The sequence below is a fragment of the Hylobates moloch genome, unplaced genomic scaffold, assembly GCF_009828535.3.
Source record: "Hylobates moloch isolate HMO894 unplaced genomic scaffold, HMol_V3 SCAFFOLD_23, whole genome shotgun sequence".
Taxonomy (NCBI): domain Eukaryota; kingdom Metazoa; phylum Chordata; class Mammalia; order Primates; family Hylobatidae; genus Hylobates; species Hylobates moloch.
The window spans coordinates 8749900-8771803 of NW_026652298.1; the positions used below are offsets into that span (position 1 = coordinate 8749900).

Genomic DNA, 21904 nt, shown 5'->3' on the forward strand with positions numbered 1-21904 from the left:
GATTATGCACAGTAACAAAGAAATATAACAGCACTCAACCACGGTAATAGTAAAATGAGTTTATTTAGAGAGCTGACAAACAAGCTAGTAGCAGTTATTTCTAGAAAGAAAAAGTTTATTTCTCTTATTAGTGAAATAGAGCCTCAAGCATTTAAAAAATATTTTAACTATGGCCTATAAAAATAAAGGTCTCCTAAAGATTATCTGTAAAGACAGATTTTGGCAACAAGTGAAATAATGCCTTATATTCATTTTATGAGTTAATTTTGTATAAAATTCACTTTTTTTCCAACTATTTTTTCCTGATGTGCCCTTTTTGTGTTCCCTCTCTATAGATACATTAAAATGTTCTACCCTGTATATTTTATCTTTGAAAACTCAAAGGCTAAATTCATTAAAATAAGAAAGAAATCTGTTGGTTTTAAAATTTATTTAAATAAAAATAAATTTAAATATTTAACTTGGCTGACACAGCCTTGTTAGGAGGTGATTAAGTAAACAATTTACCTAGAATAAAAATATCTCTTATTAAAATGGCATGGATTTCCAGGCCAGTAAGAAAAGAAAATATCTCTCTAACCCAGGGAAAGGATTTTGGTCTAAAAAATCAAATATTCCAGATTTATTTTATATTACTCCACCCCAAATTCAAGTAGGGAGGTTTTAAAATTATGTTGTTTACCACTGGATTTCTGGAAGCAACTGAAACACTTAACTATAAATGCACACTCCCACCATGAAAGTAAAAAATATTCCAAGGATACAGTAGTAGGTGAAATACAAGTCTCCTGCCCTATAGGAATACTTCAGAAAGTCACTAGACCATGAATTTCATGAAGCTGAGTGCTGTATATTTCACTATTGTCTCTCTAACAGCCAGCAGGGTGCCTGTGGCAGAACAAGCTTAATAAACACTTCAATAAAGCAATACAAATGCACCTTTACTTTTGCAACTAATAGACCCACAGAAATAAAACTTTTCTTTAAGGACTATATATTTTAAGCTATAGAACTAGACTAAATGATCAGGTAGCTAGAAAATGTTTCTGTACAATACTAAAACAAATTACTTCCTCTATTATTAAGGATTAAGCCTTAATTTCTTTCTTTTTTTAAGCCTTAATTTCTTTCCATTCAAAATATTTAAGTCTGGGAGTGTGGTAAAGCTAAAAGCTGGCTTCACAATGGGAAAAGTTCACAGTACAAGCAGGTAAGCTAACCCTAAGTTGTTCCCTGACTTTGAAGGTCGGGGGTCAATCCCTGTGTTAGGGCTCCAGGACAAGCTTGTCACTTTGGTTCAGCAGCCCTGCTGTGGAATCTGCTCATATGTGACAACTGTGTGGGGTTTCAAGATGCACACAATGAGGTTAGAGTGAGCCCAAAGTGGTGGTCTTAGTACTTACGACCAACAGATTTATTGGCTTCACATAAAAATTACCCATTGACAGAGTCAGAAGGTCAGCATGTCAGTCGGGTGATAACCATGTGCAACACACTTATCGGCATTTCTATATGCACTCTTCTTTACTAGTTTATGACACAAGAAGAGTCATTCGAGCAGTCAGAAAATATAGAGGAAAACTTGGAAGTATATATTTTAGAATGGGAAACACAGGAGGCAATGGAAGGTGTGCCTAGATCAGAATTGCCAGTGGTGGTGATAAACTAAGGGTGAAAGAAAGCCACAGGGAAGAGGCAAAAATCCTCCCTGATACTATAAAACTCTTGCCATAAAGAGTAACTACTGTGTCTACAACTCACCCAGTACAATCTCCTGAAAAGTGCCATCTACTAAAAGAAAATTAAAAATAAAAATTGATTGCAATATTCTTTGTAATATGGAAGAACTCACTGTTCTACTTTCCATGCAAAGGACAGATGTTGAATGCCCATGATAGAGCAGGCATGGTGCTGGGAACAGGGGTTCATTGCTCTACAAAGATGAGCAAACCCAGTCTACCCCAAAACATGCTCACAGGAGAAGTATGTGAGACAAAAGACAATAATTGTAATCTTTTAAGACTTAGAGAAACATACAAGTTTCATGACAGCACAAAGAAGAGAGTTTAAATTCTAGTTGGGGAAGTCTAGGAAGTCCCTTCAGAAGAAATGTCCATTGAGGGTGAATCTAAGCAACAGAATTTGGACATTAAATCATACTAAAATAATTATTGTAAAATGACAACAGTTTAAAATGCTCAAGTAGTCATATATACCAAATTATTATCTAAATGGCAAATCTGATTTTTACCCTGAATTTGTATCTCAAACAAAAGTTTGCTTAATTACCTATACTTAAGTGAGAATGAATGAACCATATCCGCATCAATAAGGGGATCATCTTTCAAACATAATTTTGCAAGGGGGTGAGGAAAACAGCCAAACACAAAGGAGTACATGCTATATTACTCCTTTTATATAAAATTCAAAAGCAGAAAGTTAAAAAAGTTTGTGATTTTCAAAATCAGGATCACTATTACTTTCAGTAGGTGGGGGCAGGGGCTTAAAGGGACACAAAGGTGACTTTTGGCTGCTGGTACTATTTTTAGTCTGGGTGGTGATTACAGGAGTGACTTTTGAAAATTAGAATTACTTATTTTTCTTTTTTGCATTTGCAACATCCAAAAAGAGTTTTTCTGTTTACAATATTTATGTGTTCTTCATAGGTGACAAATAGCCAAAACGTATCAAAAAATACACATGTATTTGTATGTATGCATAAAACCTGCTTCTGCTACAACTTTATTTGCATGCAAATTTAATGGTGAGATTAGATATATAGAGTTATGATGAGATCATCAAGGCCATTTAAATGGCAAGCAGCCACACTATGTCCCTCTTCTGTCTGGCAGAGATCACCAATAGATCACAGCACATTTTCTCTCTGAGACCAACGCAGCTCTCAGTACATTATTCCAGGCAGCTACTGCTATTCGTAATTACAAGTTGCCCATAGATTAAAAAGATGAGCTATCTTGGTTTCAAACAATGCAGACTGTCTAATTCTTTTGATATTTACATGAAAAAGATCTTGCAATAATGGAGGGATTTCACATATATTTCTAGGTAAGCGTAAAATTTCATCCCTATGTACGTAAAATGATTTTTTCAATTACAAGAATACCTTTAAAAAGTTGTCTGCTAATATCAAATTTGCTTTTTTGTGTGTGTTTTATATTACCCTAGAAGCTCTTACTGATTCATATGCCAGTAGACTCTTAACAAAACACAGAAAAGTAATTGGGCTATCTTTTTTTTTTTTTTGAGACGGAGTCTCGCTCTTTCACCCAGGCTGGAGTGCAGTGGCACGATCTCGGCTCACTGCAGGCTCCGCCCCCCGGGTTCACGCCATTCTCTTGCCTCAGCCTCCTGCGTAGCTGGGACTACAGGCGCCCGCCACCTCGCCTGGCTAATTTTTTGTATTTTTAGTAGAGACGGGGTTTCACCGTGTTAGCCAGGATGGTCTCGATCTCCTGACCTCGTGATCCGCCCGCCTCGGCCTCCCAAAGTGCTGAGATTACAGGCGTGAGCCACCGCGCCCAGCCTGGGCTATCTCTTTTTAAAGCAAAACACTCAGGGAATCTTTAATGGTTAATTTTTTTTCCCAAGCTGGTGAACTCCACCCTCCATCACACTTAACCCAATGTGCACTTGTTAATTATAACAAAATAATGCTTTTACAGTTTGTTTTGTTTTGTTTTGGTAACTACTCAGAATAGTAGATATCAGAGACAGGAATGTTAAATGCCTCCTCTAATGTATTGCATTCTTGACATTTCTAGCCCCTGTGGCTGTTCAGCTCATCCTAACACTTCACGCCACAAGAACAGACCTAACCAGATCTCTGTTTTTGTCTGTTGTCCTTTAGAAATGATGGAGAAGGCATCTTAAGCCTTCTGTGCTGAGCTGGGATGGCAGAACAAAGGAAAAAGGAGTCCTTCTCCGTCTGGTCTGATAGAGATGATGAGGCTCAGCTCCAGGGAGATAATAATCTGTGAATTACACAACCAAGAATGCACCTTAGGACTAGAAGAGTAAGGGATTTGGAGAGGTAGGGAATACCTGGCAGTGTGATTACCGTAGGACCAAGCCACAGGGTGGCACCCAGTAGGAAAGATACATGGAGAAAGTCTTTACAAAGATGCACCTAGAGACAATGCTCAGGTACCTGGCTATTCCTTTCAGATGAAACCCCTGCCTAGTTGTGCTTCCCTAGAGGGTTCTCACTGAGTTTTAAATAACTAAATCAGAGGTGGTTTAGCTTCCAACTGACCACTTCTTATTTTGCCACCTCCACTAAATAGTTTACTTCTTTCACCCACCTAGATTGCAGTGTGTCTTCTTTGAATCACACTATTAATGTGATTTATCTGGAATACCTAGCTCTATATAAATGCTTAATTCTGACTGTGTTAAAAAAAGGCTGCCTTATGGAAAAGAAACCCTTACAAAATGAATCAGCTTTCACATTTAGAGTTCTTGATTATTTAGAAAGTCATACCAATATGTAAACTTCAAAAATGCATAATATAAACTAACAGTTCCTGGTCACTCACAAGGAGCCAGCCACGTGCTAAGCACTTTAGGTAGATCAACACATCGAACATATTAACATATACATCATTGCTAAAGGTAACATTTTATAATTAAGAAAGTATGCGAATCATGAAATTATCTTATTTGCCACTCAAATTTAGGCAAGCCACTTTACTTCATTAGGCCTCAGTCTGAGGAATAAGACTAATGAGTACTGTCTAGGATTCATCATGAGGATCTAATGAGATAATTAGGTTAAGTGAACAGCACAGTGCCTGGCACATAGTTAAGTACACAATAAATACAAATCGCCACAATTTTTAATTCGGATAAAGACTATATTGAGAGGAAAGAAGTAAATTTAAAACTTCAAGATGCGAATTACAGCTACTTACTTAGCTATATGACATAAGTTTAGGAATTACATTATAGCTCAATACAAATTATAATAGAACTGCTTTCACACATTTGCCTGACAGACTAATTTTTAGCTCACTTTTTCAGCTCAAACTTCATTTTTGAAGTTAAAAAAAATATTTCTCCAGCCAGGCATGGTGGTGTATGCCTGTAGTCCCAGTTACTGGGAAGGCTAAGGCAGGAGGATTTCTTGAGACTAGGAGTTCAAGGCTGTAGTGCATATGATCACACCTGTAAATGGCCACTGTACCTCAGCCTGGGAAACACGGTGAGACCCTGTCTCTAAATATATATACATATATATACATATATATTCTTCAACAAATCTTTTTACCACTTAAGCGTTGACATTGTTTTTAACAGTTTTTCTTGACCCTACTTGACTGGAAATGTTAAAGACTAGCAAAATGTTTCCAGCCCCACATTGGGGTTAGGGGTGGGGAAAATCAGATTATAGGTTACTCTCTGTGGCCTCTTTTATTTCAAAGGTTTTATGGTGCTACTAACCGGTGAAATGCCAGAGAGAAGGAAAACAGTGCAATTTATAGTCTGACCAGAGGAAGACAGTCAATAAGCTGAACGAGTCAGGAACTAGCTAGATCTCCAAGGAATGGAGCCGTGTCAAAGTCCACGTTCTATTTCCCAATATATCTCTAGGGCTCACGGTTGGAGGCTTGTATACAAATCTTGGGGGGAAAGGCAGAAAAATACCGTAGGCAAATATGTTCTTGACATACATAAGATTAAAAGAAGAAACTTGAACAGTCTAGGACAGGAAGGAAAAGTGTGAGTAGCAGCTTGTTGACTACTTTTCTAATACCATGAAACAGAACTATGTGTAGCCAAAGCAGTTTAGATAGTGAGGAAAAGCAAACAAAACAATAAGAACGACAACAACAGCAACAACAAATATGGGATGTAGTTTCGACAGACCAGGATTTTTCTGCAGCACTGTAATTTTATAAGCTATGTGACTTCAATTTTTATTCATACAGTTGCCTTGAGGATAAAATGAACTCAACTGTATATAGTACTAAGCTCATTGTCTGTCAAAGAGTAGATGCCCAGTACATTGTAGCTATCATCATTAATAAGGTTATGACTCCAACTATGACTATAGACTTAGGAGCTGCTGTCTCCAGCTAGCTGGTGATCTAGCTGCCAATCAGTTACTTGCTATTCTATAACAAAGTTGCAGTATCAGAGCAAACATCACAGCCCGCAGTTGCCTATCCCATGTTAGAATGCCATTGGTTAAAAGTGGACACATTTTACAGTAATTTATCCTGACTAAAATAGTATCAGTCATATAAATTCCTCGATGCAAAGAAAAGACTCCGTGCCACATTGCAATGGAATGACATCATGAATGTAAGGAATTATTATTTTCTGTATTCCATATGAATGTCTCAAGAAAGTTCACTAAAAAGAGCTCTATTTCTCATCTTTGATGTATTTTAAACAAGAAAGAGAATTAGGTACAATGGGAGCACTTTTCTCTAGGAAGTCTAAAACAATTACATACTGAAATTATGTTTAATGAAACATTTCTTTTAACAAGTCTCACTGGTGCCATCTATTTTACAATTTAGAATGAATATTTTGCAATATGAAATGAAAAAAGACCAAGAAGTCACTCACTAGCAGTTTTCAAAGGCCATAAGGAAGAATTGGTTTATCTATTGATCCACTCTCATTATATCTACTGACAACTAAGAGGAAATGGGTTAGAATTTAAGGAAAGAAGATTTGTATTAGATACAAAGAAAACTTCCTAACTGTGTGGGTTTAAAACATCAGGACTGCTTCCTATAAGGGCACCTTGGAAGATGCAATCCTTGGTGTGCATACATTCTACACCTAGTTTCTAGTTTTCTAATTTCTTATTCTTCCTCATGTGTAGTAGGGAAATGGAAAGGCTTGCAGGTGATCCCCTTTATCCTATGGCAGAAATTCTTAGGGCTGAGATGGGGGGCAAATGTCCTCTACACTGAGTTTCATTAATGGCAGCTTTTGCCCAGAGGTTGTCAGTGTTATTAAACAGGATAGGGTGCTCGATGGTGGATGCTTAGTTCAAACTGGGCTGGAAATCTTCTATATCGGTCTCTCTATCATCTCTTTTTTCTTGCCACACTTCCCCAGCTCTTCTCTTGAAATATTCCCTTGTGTTTTTCTAACTCTTATTCTGAAGAGCAGTTCACCCTTCTGTTAGCTTCTCTAATTTGCATCCTCACCCATCACCCAGGATGCTCAGTAGGGAGCCAATCCCCTTAGAAGGCTTAGGACAGATAATAAATACTTATAATGTTGCCCCTGTCATGCTAAAAAACTGCATCCATAGGTTCTGGCATTCTTCCTATTTTCCATACTTTTGAAATGCTTTCTAATTTAGGTCAAACTTGACAAAGAACTAGGCAATTTGAGAACTGAGACACATCACTGGCACAGGCTCTCATTAGTTAGTTACCTGTAGACAGTTATATTTAACAGTGTCTTACCCAGGCTTGCTGTCATCGTGCCCCATGTGGTACCCCGGCCCTTCCCATAGGCACCAATCCCTAGAGAGATTTGGTGCTTGTGGCTGAAGTATACCTTACTTCTGTCCATTTTCTAATATACCTTCAACCCCTGTATTATCTTTTGAGATATTGGATCACCTCTGGAAAGGCTTCTAAGAAAATCTATATTGATTTTTTATTAAGACTGTGCTTTCTTTGTGACTATCTTCCTCACCAACCTAGCTAATATCCCTCAGGCCCTATTCTCTTTACCTTTATCTAGACTTTGACAATTCTATATGTTTAGTATTAGTATTATTGGGAATATTTATACATATCGCTCAGCATCTTTCCCTAAAAAAGTTAAAAACTCCTTAAAGGCCTCATTAATATTCTTCCTCTTCAGTTTCATTTTAGAGTCTACTTTTCGCAATCTTGCTAGTAATGGTTGGGTGGATCCATGACTAACCATTCCTATACTCATGGTTACCTTCATGTCATCATCCCTTCTGATTCAATAGAATTCACTACATGATTGGAATGATTGACAGAGGAACTACTAAGTGAGCTATTCCTTTACCTCTGCTAAACGGCAAGTTTTAATGATAAGGCCAAAACCATGGTGTGCCCCAGATCCGTGGGGAAGAAAAAAAAAGAGTTGTAGTCAGGACTAAGTATTATTGCACATATAACCACAGCCAGTTGACATGACAGAAAAAGAGAGTGGAGAACCCCACTTTGAAATACCAAAAGAAGCATCTTTCTTCTGAAGAATTTAATACCAATTCAGCATTTCTTTACCAACAACCATACTCACTTCCTGAATTATCAGCTATGCATCATACAGTGTTTAATGCATGATTTTCTCATTCCAGATAAGCCTAAAATAAACTTGTAAAAAATAAGATGCTATATAAAATGAATAGATCTTAACTATTACAGTGATAACTCTTCTGTGATATCTCAGAAGTGGGAAATGTTCCATAACTTCAAGGTCTTATAAGGCAGAGGTATTTGAACTGCTACATTACCTACCAGTTTATCCCAATCCATATAGAGATACAGAATACACAAATGACTCTCCCGCGGTAAGGCGGCACTGCAGAGAGTAAAACTGTAAGTGATCTTAACAGTCATTAGCTTAGTGGTTTTCAAACAATATTCCTTGGAATCCTAAAGTCTTTAGAGGTATTTTAAAGAGAGGGTTTGAATTTGGGGTGGGGGGTAAATGTACAAACTCAGTGGCTGTTTTATTGTTTTATGTGTGCTTATACTTTTTACTTATGTATTTCACACATATCTGTTTTTAAAAATTATATCTATATATTGAATTTATATATGACTTTATATCTAAAACTTACAGTATAAATATTCATTTATATTAACTTCAACTCACATTTCATTAATAAAAAATATTCCATTGAAATAAACATGTTTAAAATCCATTGACCTGCCTTGCCCCTTTTATTTTACAGGACAGTAGACTTGGCTTCAGAGGGACTAGGTGACTCCTCCAGGGACGCAGAGCATGTTAGAAGTACAGTGGACATATGGCTTTTTCCAGAGAATCTCATACTTCATGACTTTAAAGAGTAAACGTATCTGTGATCCACTCTGTGTTTTTCTAGTTATGTTTTAAATATATCAAATATTTCAAGGTATCTTAATCATTTCTAAAAGCTGTGTATCTTTAAGTATATTTCATAACAGATGCACCACTAACTTGGGTAATAGGACCAAAAAAAGTTTACCTCATGCTCAAAACTCTGAACCAACCTCGACAGTAGTCACATACCTAAACCAAATCATAATATATATTGCACAGGCAGAAAATACGAGAATTCAATTTGTTTGCCTATTTACAAGTTTCTAAGATAAAAGAAATAGGAAGGAAGATTGCATACTTTTTTCAAAGCTGATCTTAAACGTCATACAAATCTGATATGTACTACTTGTTTCCCACCTGAAGCCTTACAGAGCGTGCAGAGAACAGAAAAACTTGCTAATATAATTGGAAAGATAATCTACTCAAAATTGTGAGGCATTGGCCTTTTGTTCTTTATTGTCTGTTATAAAGACCAGAGGACCTTATTTGTTACCAGTAGAGAATATAATGGCCTACAAGTTACAAGAGCCTTTCACAAAGCTATTTTTCAGCAACCAACAGTCTTTCACAAAGCTATTTTTCAACAACCAACAATGTCAACCCTAAATTTCATAGGCTACCATACTTCTGAAAAGAACACTGCCAAATACTGTAATGCATCTAGAAATATTCACAACATGAACAGTTTTATGGACATTAAAAAGATAATTATATAGACAGTAGAGGAAGGCAACAAGCTGAAGAACCACAGCATGTTCTTTGAGGTAGACAGACTTGGGTTACCCCAGCCTATGACCTTGCTCAAGTTACTTCATCTCACAGAATCATTTTCTCACCTGTAAAATTAGGATTAACAACTCCTTCTTTTCAATACTGTAATAAGAACTAAATAACATACATGTAAAGTTCTTAATAGAGCTCTCATTCATAAGACACTCAATAAAATGAAAGCTATAAGTATTAGAAAAACGGGTTTTTTTTTAAATTGAGACAGAGTCTTGCTCTGTCACCCAGGCTGGAGTGCAGTGGCACGATCTTGGCTCACTGTAACCTCCACCTCCTGAGTTGAAGCAATTCTCATGCCTCAGCCTCCCAAGAAGCTGAGATTACAAGCATGTTACCACAACTCCGGCTAATTTTTGTATTTTTAGTAGATACGGGGTTGCGCCATTTTGGCCAGGCTGGTCTTGAACTCCTGGCCTCAAGCGATCTGCCTGCCTCGGCCTCCTAAATTGCAGGTATTATAGGAGCAAGCTACACTGCCCGGCCAAAAACAGAAAAATATGGATATGTTAAATGAAGAAGCAGAGTACAGAAATAGTATTTACAGCTATTTAAGATATGTAAGGTAAGTTGAAAATGAGAATAATTGAGGACGGAATAATGGGGTTAATGGGTTATTTTCCTTCCAACGTGTTAATGTCATTCCATCTTTTTGATTCTCAATTATAAAACTGGACATTTTAGCTTATACGAATGCTTTCCACTGTGATCATGAGGCCAAAATAAGCATGCTAAGCCAGCCTAGATTTTTACGACCTTAAGAGAAAAGAGCTAACAAAAAAATTATAATCCTCCATTGGTCAGAGTTGCAACAAAATTCAGAAAATTGTATCCACCCAGGACTGAAATGCTCATCTGCATATTTTATACCCTGAACAAATTGTGGTTTAATGGATAAGTAGATACTGGCATATATAAAGATGAGCTTGCTAGTACATATAGTAGGTATATTTTTAATATTTTAAACTTTCATATATAATACTTTATTGATAAAAACTACACATAATATGCAAATACAGTGAAGAAAGAGAGGCAGTCCCCCCTACCTTCACTCCTACATTTTTTTTTTTTTTTTTACTCCTAAAAAATAACCACTACCAAAAGCTTGGACAGAGCCTTCCAGAATTTTTTCTACATCTACAAACCTAAGTACCACATGTATACTTATTACATAATAATACTTACAGTGAAAAGTATAAGTATTATTACATACACAATAACCAATTTTGAAATTTGCTTTAAAAACAACCACAGTCATATTTTGAACAGTAGCATCTCTTTTTTTTTCAGGTTACATAATGAATGATCTTACATGTAACACATAAATCCTAAACACTGTTCTGACAGCAGGAAAGAACAAAGTCCACTTCCATTGACTAAACTTCTCTTTATATTTATATTTGGAAGACTAATAATGTTTTACTTACTTAAACTAAATCACAAGTCTTAATTACATTAATGAGAAGTATCCCTGGGAAATGTTTATAAATGTTCATAAAAGTGTTAAAGAGATATCGAGGAATATGTAAGGTAATATTTTCATAGTATATAACAACTGACTAAATCTGAATTTAAGATATGCAAGAAAGGCAAACAATTCTGCGATCAATGAATCTGCTAATTTTATTAACTTTATGAGAGCATAAGAAAATAAAGTTTTTCTCAATGTCATGCAGACACATTTTTTTTAAATCATGCTTAAGAATAAATACTATAATCACTTTCTGCTAGAACCCGGCATATAAATAAATGTTCATTAAATAAAAGCAACCTAGTATACACCTTTATTACATAAACTCTAAATTTGGACACTTATGTTACAAAGAGACAAATAGATTAATTTTAAGGTTATTTTTGTCTTGAAATTGATAAAATTTTAATTACAATAGGCTGACCTTTAATAAGAGGAAGGGTATAAAATACAAGTTTGCCATGAAATCCCATTTAAAATGTGAATATCTCATAGCAATTTAATTAAGACTGTAAGGACAAGTTAGTGTGGACTGCTTTTTATGATACTTGGAGAGAAACAAATAGAAAAAGATAAAGAAGTAACCCAAAACATTGGAGTCTTGCACAATACAACAAACTTCCAAACGTAATGTTTGGCTTTGGGGAATCCCGGAGGAAAGTAGACAGATTTGGAGAAAGTAGACCAATGGAACACAAAACAGATTTATGTAATCAGAGTGAAGATGGTAAAGTCAGAAAGATGGGTCCCAAGAACAAAGTATTTTGGAGATCAACCTGAAAACAAATAAACACCTGAAAAAGAGATAAATGGCAAAGTTGTAGGTCTCTCTCATGGGAAGTCAACTGAAAAGGAACGAGGGTAAGGTGGTGGTGGAGAAATGTGGACAGGAACAGTGGTGAGAAAACATTGTCCCTCTGAGCAATTTGAGGCCGGTGGCCTTTATGTGCAGAGGCACAAGAAGAGAGGCCGTTTGGGTTTTTTTAATGCTCAGGTAAGTATGTGTGTGTGTACGTGTGTGTGTATACATATATATACACACAAACATATATTTTCTCTATATCCCAAATCTATAATCTATATTGATTTTATACATGTAATTAAACAAATAAATATAATAGATGTGTATAATATTTGACCGATAGGAGGATAATAAAATGGCAAAACTGTTATTACGGCTGATGATACCCTCAGGCCAAATTATTTGGCAGCTGCAGTGATATACCCAAGCAGTTATATTATTAAGTCAGATGTAAGATTAATAACTGGAGAGGTTTCTACAGTGTGTAGTTAAATCTAAGAATCATTCATATAGAGAGAGAGATTTATTTCTTACAAAAAAATCATTCTATCCCCAAGTCTATGGAGAATATTTTTAGTTAAATGGAACAATATACACATTAACAAGTCAATATATTTAAAAATGCATTTTAAATTGTGGCCTGACTTGTGAAAATATCTCATACAATTTAAAACAAAAAATAGAATAATTGTGGATAAAAATAGACTATGCTAATCTCAGAGAGGTAAAGGGTGTCAATGTTACTCATCTCCTGAAATGAACTAATTATTTCCAATTGAAACCTGAATTTGAAAATACATCTCCTGGCAGTTTAGATAAAAAGAGAAATAGTTTGGTTAAACACTGTTCATTAGGTAGTATCACCTTTTCACATAGGAATGGTATAAATTACAAATGAGTAAAATTCCTGTATATTATACATTCTGTTTACTCATGTTGGTGATTTATATTAGCTATGGTAATTCATAAAAGGATTTTGAGGATTTTCCAGTATTTATTGTTTGAGGAAAAAAAGGACAGGACTCTCTGAATTTATTTGCAGATGCAATCTTTTCTTTAAATAAACTCAAGGAATAATTTATTGCATGTGTTATTTTGTAAGAAATGGCAACTAACGTAAGAGACAAAATCTTCATCTATAATTTATTAAAACTCACAGAAATACTGTGGATGGGGCAATTCTTGTTTCTGGTTGACTGTAAAACACTACAATAACAGCAAAGGCTAACCTATCCACAAAAACACAAGCTAAATTCCTGACGCAAATAATTCGAGTATTTACATGTGTGTTTGCCTGCTCACATGATAATGCATATTTTGCTGGCCTGTTTTCCTCCTATTCTCAACCACCTCACTTCAATCATTGCTTTTATTTCCCCAGTCTGAGGTATGATTATTTCCATTTCAAAGAGGTGAGCTTAGTTATTTATAATCAATCACTAAGAAAAACAAAATAAGACTAACCCCTAAAATAGCCATAAAAGTATTTTGTAAATACCTATTGTAGAAAAAAAAGTTACTTTGTTGGAGAACACTCCTTAAGGGCTATGCCATATGCTGATGAGCATATCAAATCACCAATAGGGAAATAATAGAATAAACATTAGAATACATTGAAACTGACGTATTTTTCATTAGAGTAAAAGCATTAAAATGACCAGAAATATAATTACTAGGAATCATTTCTAATAAAATAAAACACGAGATGATTGAATGATAAGCAACCTGATATCCATTTAGCCACATAGTTAAATTCAAGTTTGTTTCATGTGTATGATTAAATATAAATAACATTATTAATTTCTAACACATCTGTGCTAAAAGTGAGGGTATTGCTTTTAAAGACAAGGGCAAAGCCTGTCAACCACCAGCCTGCTTGCAGCAAGCAAAGAAGAAAAGAAAACAAGCAACTGAATCAGACACTGAAAAATCACAAGTTTTCATTTTCAAAACTCCCGACATATTTGCAAGTTTCTTTCCTCCTTTAAAAATTATCATCAGATAAATTGTTACAGTCCAAGAGGAATTAAAAAAATATATCAGCACCCATTTGGTTAAAGCACATGAGTTTGGGAACAAAATAAAGAATAAAAGAGCCTCCAATACTGCCTTCTTTCACAAAGCCTCGACATCACACAACTTACTAAATACTCAAGGAGTACGTCAATCTTAAAAGAGTAAAGGGGAGAAGCATGAGAGAAAAGCACGTTACCAAACTGCCTCTGCAGTCCTTAGGGAACTTGTAGATCGGGATCTTGGCTTCATAATAATGCTCATTTTGAAAAAAAATAAAAAGGAAAATAAGTCTTCAACTATTCTGATTAATACATTCTAACTGTCTTTCTGCAAAGAAGATTTTAAAGATATTCCATTTCCAAGGGAGGCTGCTTGAAGAAATCCAGTTTTCCCGGAGTCCACCTTCTGTCCTCGGTCCAGCTCATGGGCAAGGTTCTAACACGCAGGAGCGCTTTCTTCCTTCATACTGAATTTACTCTAGTACTAGGCTGTTAGGAAGTGACAGTTTCTTTTGTGTCTTGCAGTGCCAAGGGAAGAACTGAATTCTGAATTGATTCTTCATCTGGGTCACAAGGGAAACCAGCATAGTGAAAGAGTCACTTGATCTCTTTTTTGCAATTCCATAATAATAGATTTAAAGGTTTCCGACACTGGAAGAGCGCAGGTAGAGAGAAAGAAAAAGAAAATGACCGGGAGGTACTGTAACACGGGAGAGCTGTCAAGGAAGTTCCATTTCAGGGCAAGCACAGGAAAACACTCCTCTCCGTGGAGCAAAGAAGTCAGCCAAGGAACAAAGCTCTCCACACTTGGGCTGGGTAAGCTGATTTACCTGCGAAAGTGATTTCTGTGTGTCCCTGCTTAGAATCCAGGGCTTTGTGAATGAGAACTATCATTCAATCTCACCAGGCAGAAACTATTCCTCAAGGGCTGTATGACGTCTGTAAGAAGGCAGTTCAAAACACCGCAGGGCAGTGAGAAAGGGAAAAAAAAAAAAAAAAAAAAAAGAAAAGCCCAGCACCCAGCCTAGCCTCGTCAATTGCTGAGACTTACAAAGCAAAGGGGCGGATCAGCTCCAGAGACCGGCACTGTAAACCGGCCAAGCAGACAAGAGACCTCACAAAACTTATAAAACCATTTCCTTCTCTGGGAAATGAGATGTCTGTGTTATTCTGGGTAACATTCCGTGAGCACCTTTATAAGGAACACACCTCTTGCCATTAAGTTGTTTATTTACCGTAATAAACAAATGAATTTTATAAAAGTCATTCTTTCAAAAAAGGACTTCACTGAAGCACTAAAACTAAACTTTCTCTTTAGAAACAAAGTTGAGAGAACTTGATGACTTAGCAGCTGTTCATTTTGAGCAGATGTAATGAAATGTCATGCTTTGGAGTTGGTTGTAGAGATGTAAATTATCTCTTAAAAATTCAGCAGAGTGTAACAGGCACCCTTGGATCAGAAAATACTGGAATTTTAAACTGAAAAATCGAATGTATTATTCCTGGACAAGTGGCTGCACGTATTAAGGCTGTTCCCTTGCACAATGTTTTCTAAACCTTTTTAAAAAAAAAAATATGCAAATTTCATTCATCTCTACACACAAAGACTCTGGGTTTGCTAATCCTTAACAGCTCTTCAGTAAGGAATGAAGCTTTATATCTTGTCAATATCTCTTATTATTTTGAAGGCCAAAACCTTTCCCACCTCCTAAATATAAAATATTTTCTATTACAGTAGATATAATCTAAGCTGATTCCAATTGCTCCTAACAGAAGAAACGGTTGACCAGCCTGCCTATCTCTCTGAACGTCTCCACAGAGGATATATACTCCTCTGGGTGTGCCAACTTCAATTATTTTGGATGTGAATTACCAAGTGAAAATAACATAAGCATTCTGATTGCTTAAATGGCATTAGTTAGTACGTTGGTTCTCTAGTCTGACGTGAACTTGGTGTTTATTTAGCATTTGCAGACAGGATGTTGGAGTGCAGTTGTGACCCACCCAAACAACTTGGAAAATGTAGTACGGCATCCGCCAGAGGCTCTGGCTGCTTCTTACAACAAACCCTTCATCTGCTCCCCTGGTCACTCTTCAAGGTGCATTTGTGACTTAGTCTTCTTTCAATGACTCTCAGGCCTCTTATGGTAAATGCCAATAAATTGCTTTCCACATAGTTATCCCCTTAAGCTTTTCAGTTTCCTTATGACTGCTGGGGACATTCACACTTTCTTAGCACTGTCCCATGTCTAGTATATTGCTGGCATTTTAAAGCAGATTAATTAATCACATATTTTTTGGAAACTTAAATGGTTTGTGAGACTAATCATTTTTAGGGGAGAGGGGATTTAGAGGAAGAGGTTTAATTTTTTTCTCATTGGAATTTAAATGTGGGAAAAGAAAGAACAAAAGCAAACCAAGTAAAATTAAGCAACTACTATTTATTTGAAACACTGTTCTCTCCATGTAAGGTCTACCAAATAGCTTCCACTTGCCATTTCAGAAAGAAAATGACAATGATCAGAGAATGTAATGTCTGAAAGCTGAGTTTTCAACTCTCCAGAAATAATTAGCCTGTGTTCTACTGTCCCCCAGATCCATGTCCCAGTGAGATTATTTAGCCTGATGCCACTCCCTTCTCTGTCACACACACATGAGTTTAGTGCAGCCCCATGTGCTATTCCTTGCTTACTTGCCCAACATTCTACATCTTCCAAGAATCTTTCTCTGGAAACCTAACACACTTATTGGGCATCTACTAAATACTGTATAATAGTACCATAATGACTAAGAAATCGTCCCTCTCCCCCTGCAAAAACAAACTTAAGTGGGGAATCTGACAATGTATGGAACTAACTAGAATACTCAAAGTTTTTGGATTGGTACATCAAGGTTGCCATTACAGAGAAAGAAAGATGGGCTATGTTGTAAGACTGTTGAGATTTAAATTTAAATTTTGCTTCTACTCCTAATATTTAAGGTAGTGACAGAATAAAAAAAAAAAACAAATAGTATGTATTTGATGTTACAGAGTTTTCTCCACTTGTAAGGCCATTTCTCACATGAACATTTCTGAAAGAATGTTTTGTAATCTAAGCATCCTGTAGTTTTCCCTCTGAAAAGCTTCCCCAAATGGAAAAGATATGGCATTTCCCTCCAAATTCCTGTTAGCATGCAAGCATATAACGGCATGCAGGCTGATGAGGAGGACTGATATGGGGAGACTGGATTTAGGAACCATGTGGCCCATGCTTTTGATCCAGAAGCTGCGATTATTTCTCAGTATTTCCCTGTTGTACTGAATTGTATAATGTATGGACCTTTTACTTTCTGGTTGTTACCACATTTCAATAGACTGTACCATAGATGTATACATCCGTTGGGTCATCCATCTGTAGATGTTTTGTTGAATCAAATGACTATGTCATTTGATGTTTCTGAAACTTCAGTCATAACATAACCTTCATAATTCTTTCCATATTAGCATTCCATCTATACCATGATTTGATATTTTTCTTAATTGACTCACTTTTTAAAAAAACTTAAACTGAATATAAAAGGTAACTTTATATTTATGCTGTAAATAGATTTAATATACTGGTATAATTTGCCCCCAAAATATAAGTATATATTAATAGAAAAAAAAGAGTCCAAAATAACTCCTAAAGTCTGTCTCATACTACTAACGGTGCCCCGATACAACTTGGCAACACTTCCATGGAAAGCGTCGATTGCATACAGGTAGATTGTGCGCACCTAAAATGTGATCTCCCTCTCTCTTATCATTCAATGGTGAGCATGACTTGTGAGACTTACGACATTTATCCATGAATTAAACATTAAACATTAACTGAAGCCAATTGAATGAGGTGTTACGGAGTAATTTTACCATACAACTCAGGTTTTCTCAAGTATTACTCTTTTCAAATACTCTTCCTACTATCAAATCTTCTGTTCTCTAAATTCCTATTTTCAGATTACAATAGATACTCTATACTTTCCAATCTATCATGAGCATATTTCTTAGAGCCATATTATATATCAACTAAATATTCAGGCCTCTCAAATATGCTGAAATTCAGTACTCCAGATGTGTCAAACTAACTTTTTAGAAAAAAAGACCAGGGGACTGCAGTTTTTACAGTTTCCTGCTATTCTCTATTGTACTCGAACGTCAATGAAAATAAGACGCTTTGAACTTCTGTAGCAGTTCCTCATTATTGAGAAATATTGTGTTATTTTCCTTATCTGGAGGGGAATTTTGAGGCAATTTCTAGAGGTTTCTTTTATTTTATTACACTTAATAGGAATACAATTGGATTCAAGGACTTTCCTACTGGCATGAAACTTGCTTGGAGCTACATTCCTTAATTCCCAAAGGAGAAGTCCAGAGTATTGTATTTTGAAGGCTTTCCTATCTTCAGATTTCCTACCTCTTTCATAAACTGTCACATTAGGATAATAATAATCACTACTAATTATTAATTACCTACGTGCTAAGTAGACTATACTTTCTTACTTATACATCACAACATCCCTCCAAAGTAGATGTGATAATAATAATTTCATACATAAAGAAAGCCAATAATCTGTTCAAAATTTTTGGACCCAGGTATATTTCATTCCAAAGCTTGCTCTTCATGATGTGTATGTGTGCATGTATGTATGTGTATGTATGTGTTTGTGTGTGGGTAAGACAGAAAGAAAAGAGGAAGAGAAAGAGATTAAAAAATGCTACCAAGTTTTTGAAAGTTTTTAAAATTCATCCATCCTCTTTAGTTGGACAGTGGCAATGAATTAATATAATCAAAATGGTACATGTACATTACTAATATAATGATAAACATATTTAACAGCCAGAAAATTTTAGATCTTTAAGATATGCAGGATTAGACAATCTAACTTCACTGTCCTTGTTTCTAATTTTTAGGCACTAACTTTTAGGTATCATAAACACTGTGATGAGGGCATATATGACAACATCATGAGTTTGTTAGCCATAAAGCATGATAAGGTCTTTGACCATCTCACAACATGAGTAATGGTAGTTTCCTGTTACCTACACAACAGATGACATTTTGATTGCCGCATTAGGCAATACTGGTTAACAAATGATCGTTTTAAAAGGTAACAATATGTGAGACCTCTGGTAATGTATAAATTTAAATATTTGTCAACAAATTACATTGGCTATTAAAAGGTACAGAATACTAGTTTTTAAAACTAGAATAAACATTTGTGCATGGAGTCGGTAATGTTGACATAAAATGAATTTTGTAATTGACTTTCAGAATTTTGCACCAATTCAATACTGGATTTCAGAAGAAAACTTAAATTATCTAATTTAAAATTTTCTAAGTGCTGCTGTATTTCCTTTGCATTCTGCCTCTCCTCTTTTCCCTCTTTCACATTTCTTGTTCTTCTATATTCTAAACTTAAATGCTTCTCTGCAAATTAACCTTATTTTGAATTAAATATTTAAATTTTATTAAATAAATACATGTAAATAATGTAATCAAGGAGCGATGAGTGTAGTATCCTCAAACTCCAGCATTGATTCCTGATCCCAATTCATACACAAGAATGACACCGTAGAAAGGTGACAGTAAGCTCTAAGTACATGGGTGAGGCTTGTGTACTGGGAGTTTCACTGCAGCATCATCAAGTGCCCAGTGAGGATTTTCTTTGCCTCTTCCAAATGTTATTCTTTGTAAGAGGTTTTTTCCCTCTGGGGTATCTCTATTTTTCTAGAGAAGGATATAAATATGCTTGCTAGTGTTCTGGTATGGGTAGGAGAAGGACGTTGAAGGTCTTACTGACACATTGCAGACATTCATTTAATTGTCCTAAATAGAGTTAAACATACAGCCATCCTTCTCCTACTCTCTGCCTAGTATCCCAAAGTCTCTGTCTTCCATGGAGAGGGATGCAAAGTATGTTGACTACACTGAAAAAGAGTGAGGGCTTATGGAGAAGTGTATATAATATATATGTTCATACACCTGCTGTATTTAGAACTCTTCCATCTTCCAAAGTATGTTTTGGGGGACTGGGGCAGCTCAGTTTGCCTCACTTTAGTATTGCTCTCTGATTTGGTTAAGTCATTGACCTTTTCTCCTCCTACTTCTATCTTTATGCATCATGGCTTAGAGTTACAGACAGCTCCCAGTTTCCTCAAAGATGAAATGTACCTTTCTGTTTTTTTGTACTAATTATTGGTTTGAGTGATTTTTTAAAGAAAAAAATGGCATAGGAAGATTGTTTCTCCACAGTTTTAAAGCTAGAAATCTATACGTTTTACTTTAAAACAATTTTCTATGTTTATCTAAGCATACATATTTACAAATTTTATTTATCAAATGACTATATGTCAACTGTCTCCAAGTATAGGTAAATATTAACTATTTTTTATTATGGTAAAATACACATCACATAAAATTGACATTTTAACCCTTTCCAAGTATACTGATCAGTGGTGTAATGTACATTCCCCCTGTTGCACAATGATTATCTCCATCCATCTCCAGAACTTTTTCATCCTTCCAAATTGAAAACCCTGTATTCATTAAATAGTAACTTCCTATTCTCCTTTTCTCCCAGCCCCTGGCAAGCACCATTTGGCTTTCTGTCCATATGAATTTGACTACTCTAGATATCTCACATAGTGGAATCATAAAGATTAAGTTGTAAAGGTAGATTCAGAATCACATAGCCAGTTATGGTCTAGATGTCTCATTATTAAAGAAAATCAATCATGGAAGCACAAGGTTTGAAGACAACAGTTCATACCTTGAGAAATCAATGTACTTGCCTTATCCATCATCAATTCTTTACAAAGTGTTCACTTGACTTTCATAGACAAAGTCAAGAGCAAAAATATCTTTGCCTTTACCAACATCTGGTGTGTGTTTTTAAAAATTCTTCTTCCAACATTTTTTTTCTGTTTAAATATATACAAATGTTATCAGTACTTATCCAGTTTGGTCACATTATAACTTTAGTTCTTATTTCAAATTTATAGTAGCTTCCTGTATTTAATCAAGTAGTTCCTAACTCTATATACCAATCTCAAGAGATAAAGCAAAATTTTAAAATTAACTTACTTCAATAAAAATAATTCTTAAAAGATTTTTGAAAGAGATAAAACAACTGGGAAGACCACATTGCCAAATGAAGCCCTAGTTTCTAACACTGAGATAAATTGAGGTTTTCATTAAAATAAGATTTGAGGCTGGGCACAGTGGCTCATGCCTATAATCCCAGCACTTTGGGAGGCCGAGACGGGTGGATCACCTGAGGTCAGGAGTTTGAGACCAGCCTGGCAAACATGGTGAAACCTCGTCTCTACTAAAAAAATACAAAACTTTTCTGGGCATGGTGGCAGGCACCTGTAATCCCAGCCACTTGGGAAGCTGAGGCAGGAGAGTTGCTTCAACCTGGGAGGAGGAGGTTGCAGTGAGCCGAGATTGTGTCATTGGCCTCCAACCTGGGCGACTGGAGTGAAACTCCAGCTCAAAAAAAAAAAAAAAAAAAAAATGTGAAAAGCAGCCTGTCAAAAATAAATGCACACAAGATGTGTTTTAATAATAATTTAGTTTGTGATGTAACGGGAAATATTGAAAATTGTTTTATTAGAAAGTAAACTCTCATCAGGACCATTTAATTTACATTTATTTGATAACATTTTTCTTGCACATATTAAAAATGCCAAAATAATCCAGGCAACTCGGGCAATTTCTCCTTGATCACAGATTACAAATAAGTTTTCTCTAATGT

At 35.6% G+C, this 21904-nt stretch overlaps 1 protein-coding gene across 4 annotated transcripts in view; it reads right to left on the reverse strand.

Annotated features, from left to right (window-relative positions):
- The window catches only part of LOC116462231 (cAMP-specific 3',5'-cyclic phosphodiesterase 4D), an 810743-nt gene that overhangs the window by 296970 nt on the left and 491869 nt on the right, over positions 1-21904 (reverse strand). Inside the window, exon 1 of one of the 4 annotated variants that reach the window (XM_032144523.2) lies at positions 14326-15103. The exons of the other annotated variants lie outside the window; for them this stretch is intronic. Coding sequence (XP_032000414.1) covers positions 14326-14390 — 65 coding nt within the window. The 5' untranslated portion in view covers positions 14391-15103. Of the gene's footprint in view, positions 1-14325; positions 15104-21904 lie in introns of those variants that run through there. 4 annotated transcript variants of the gene reach the window in all.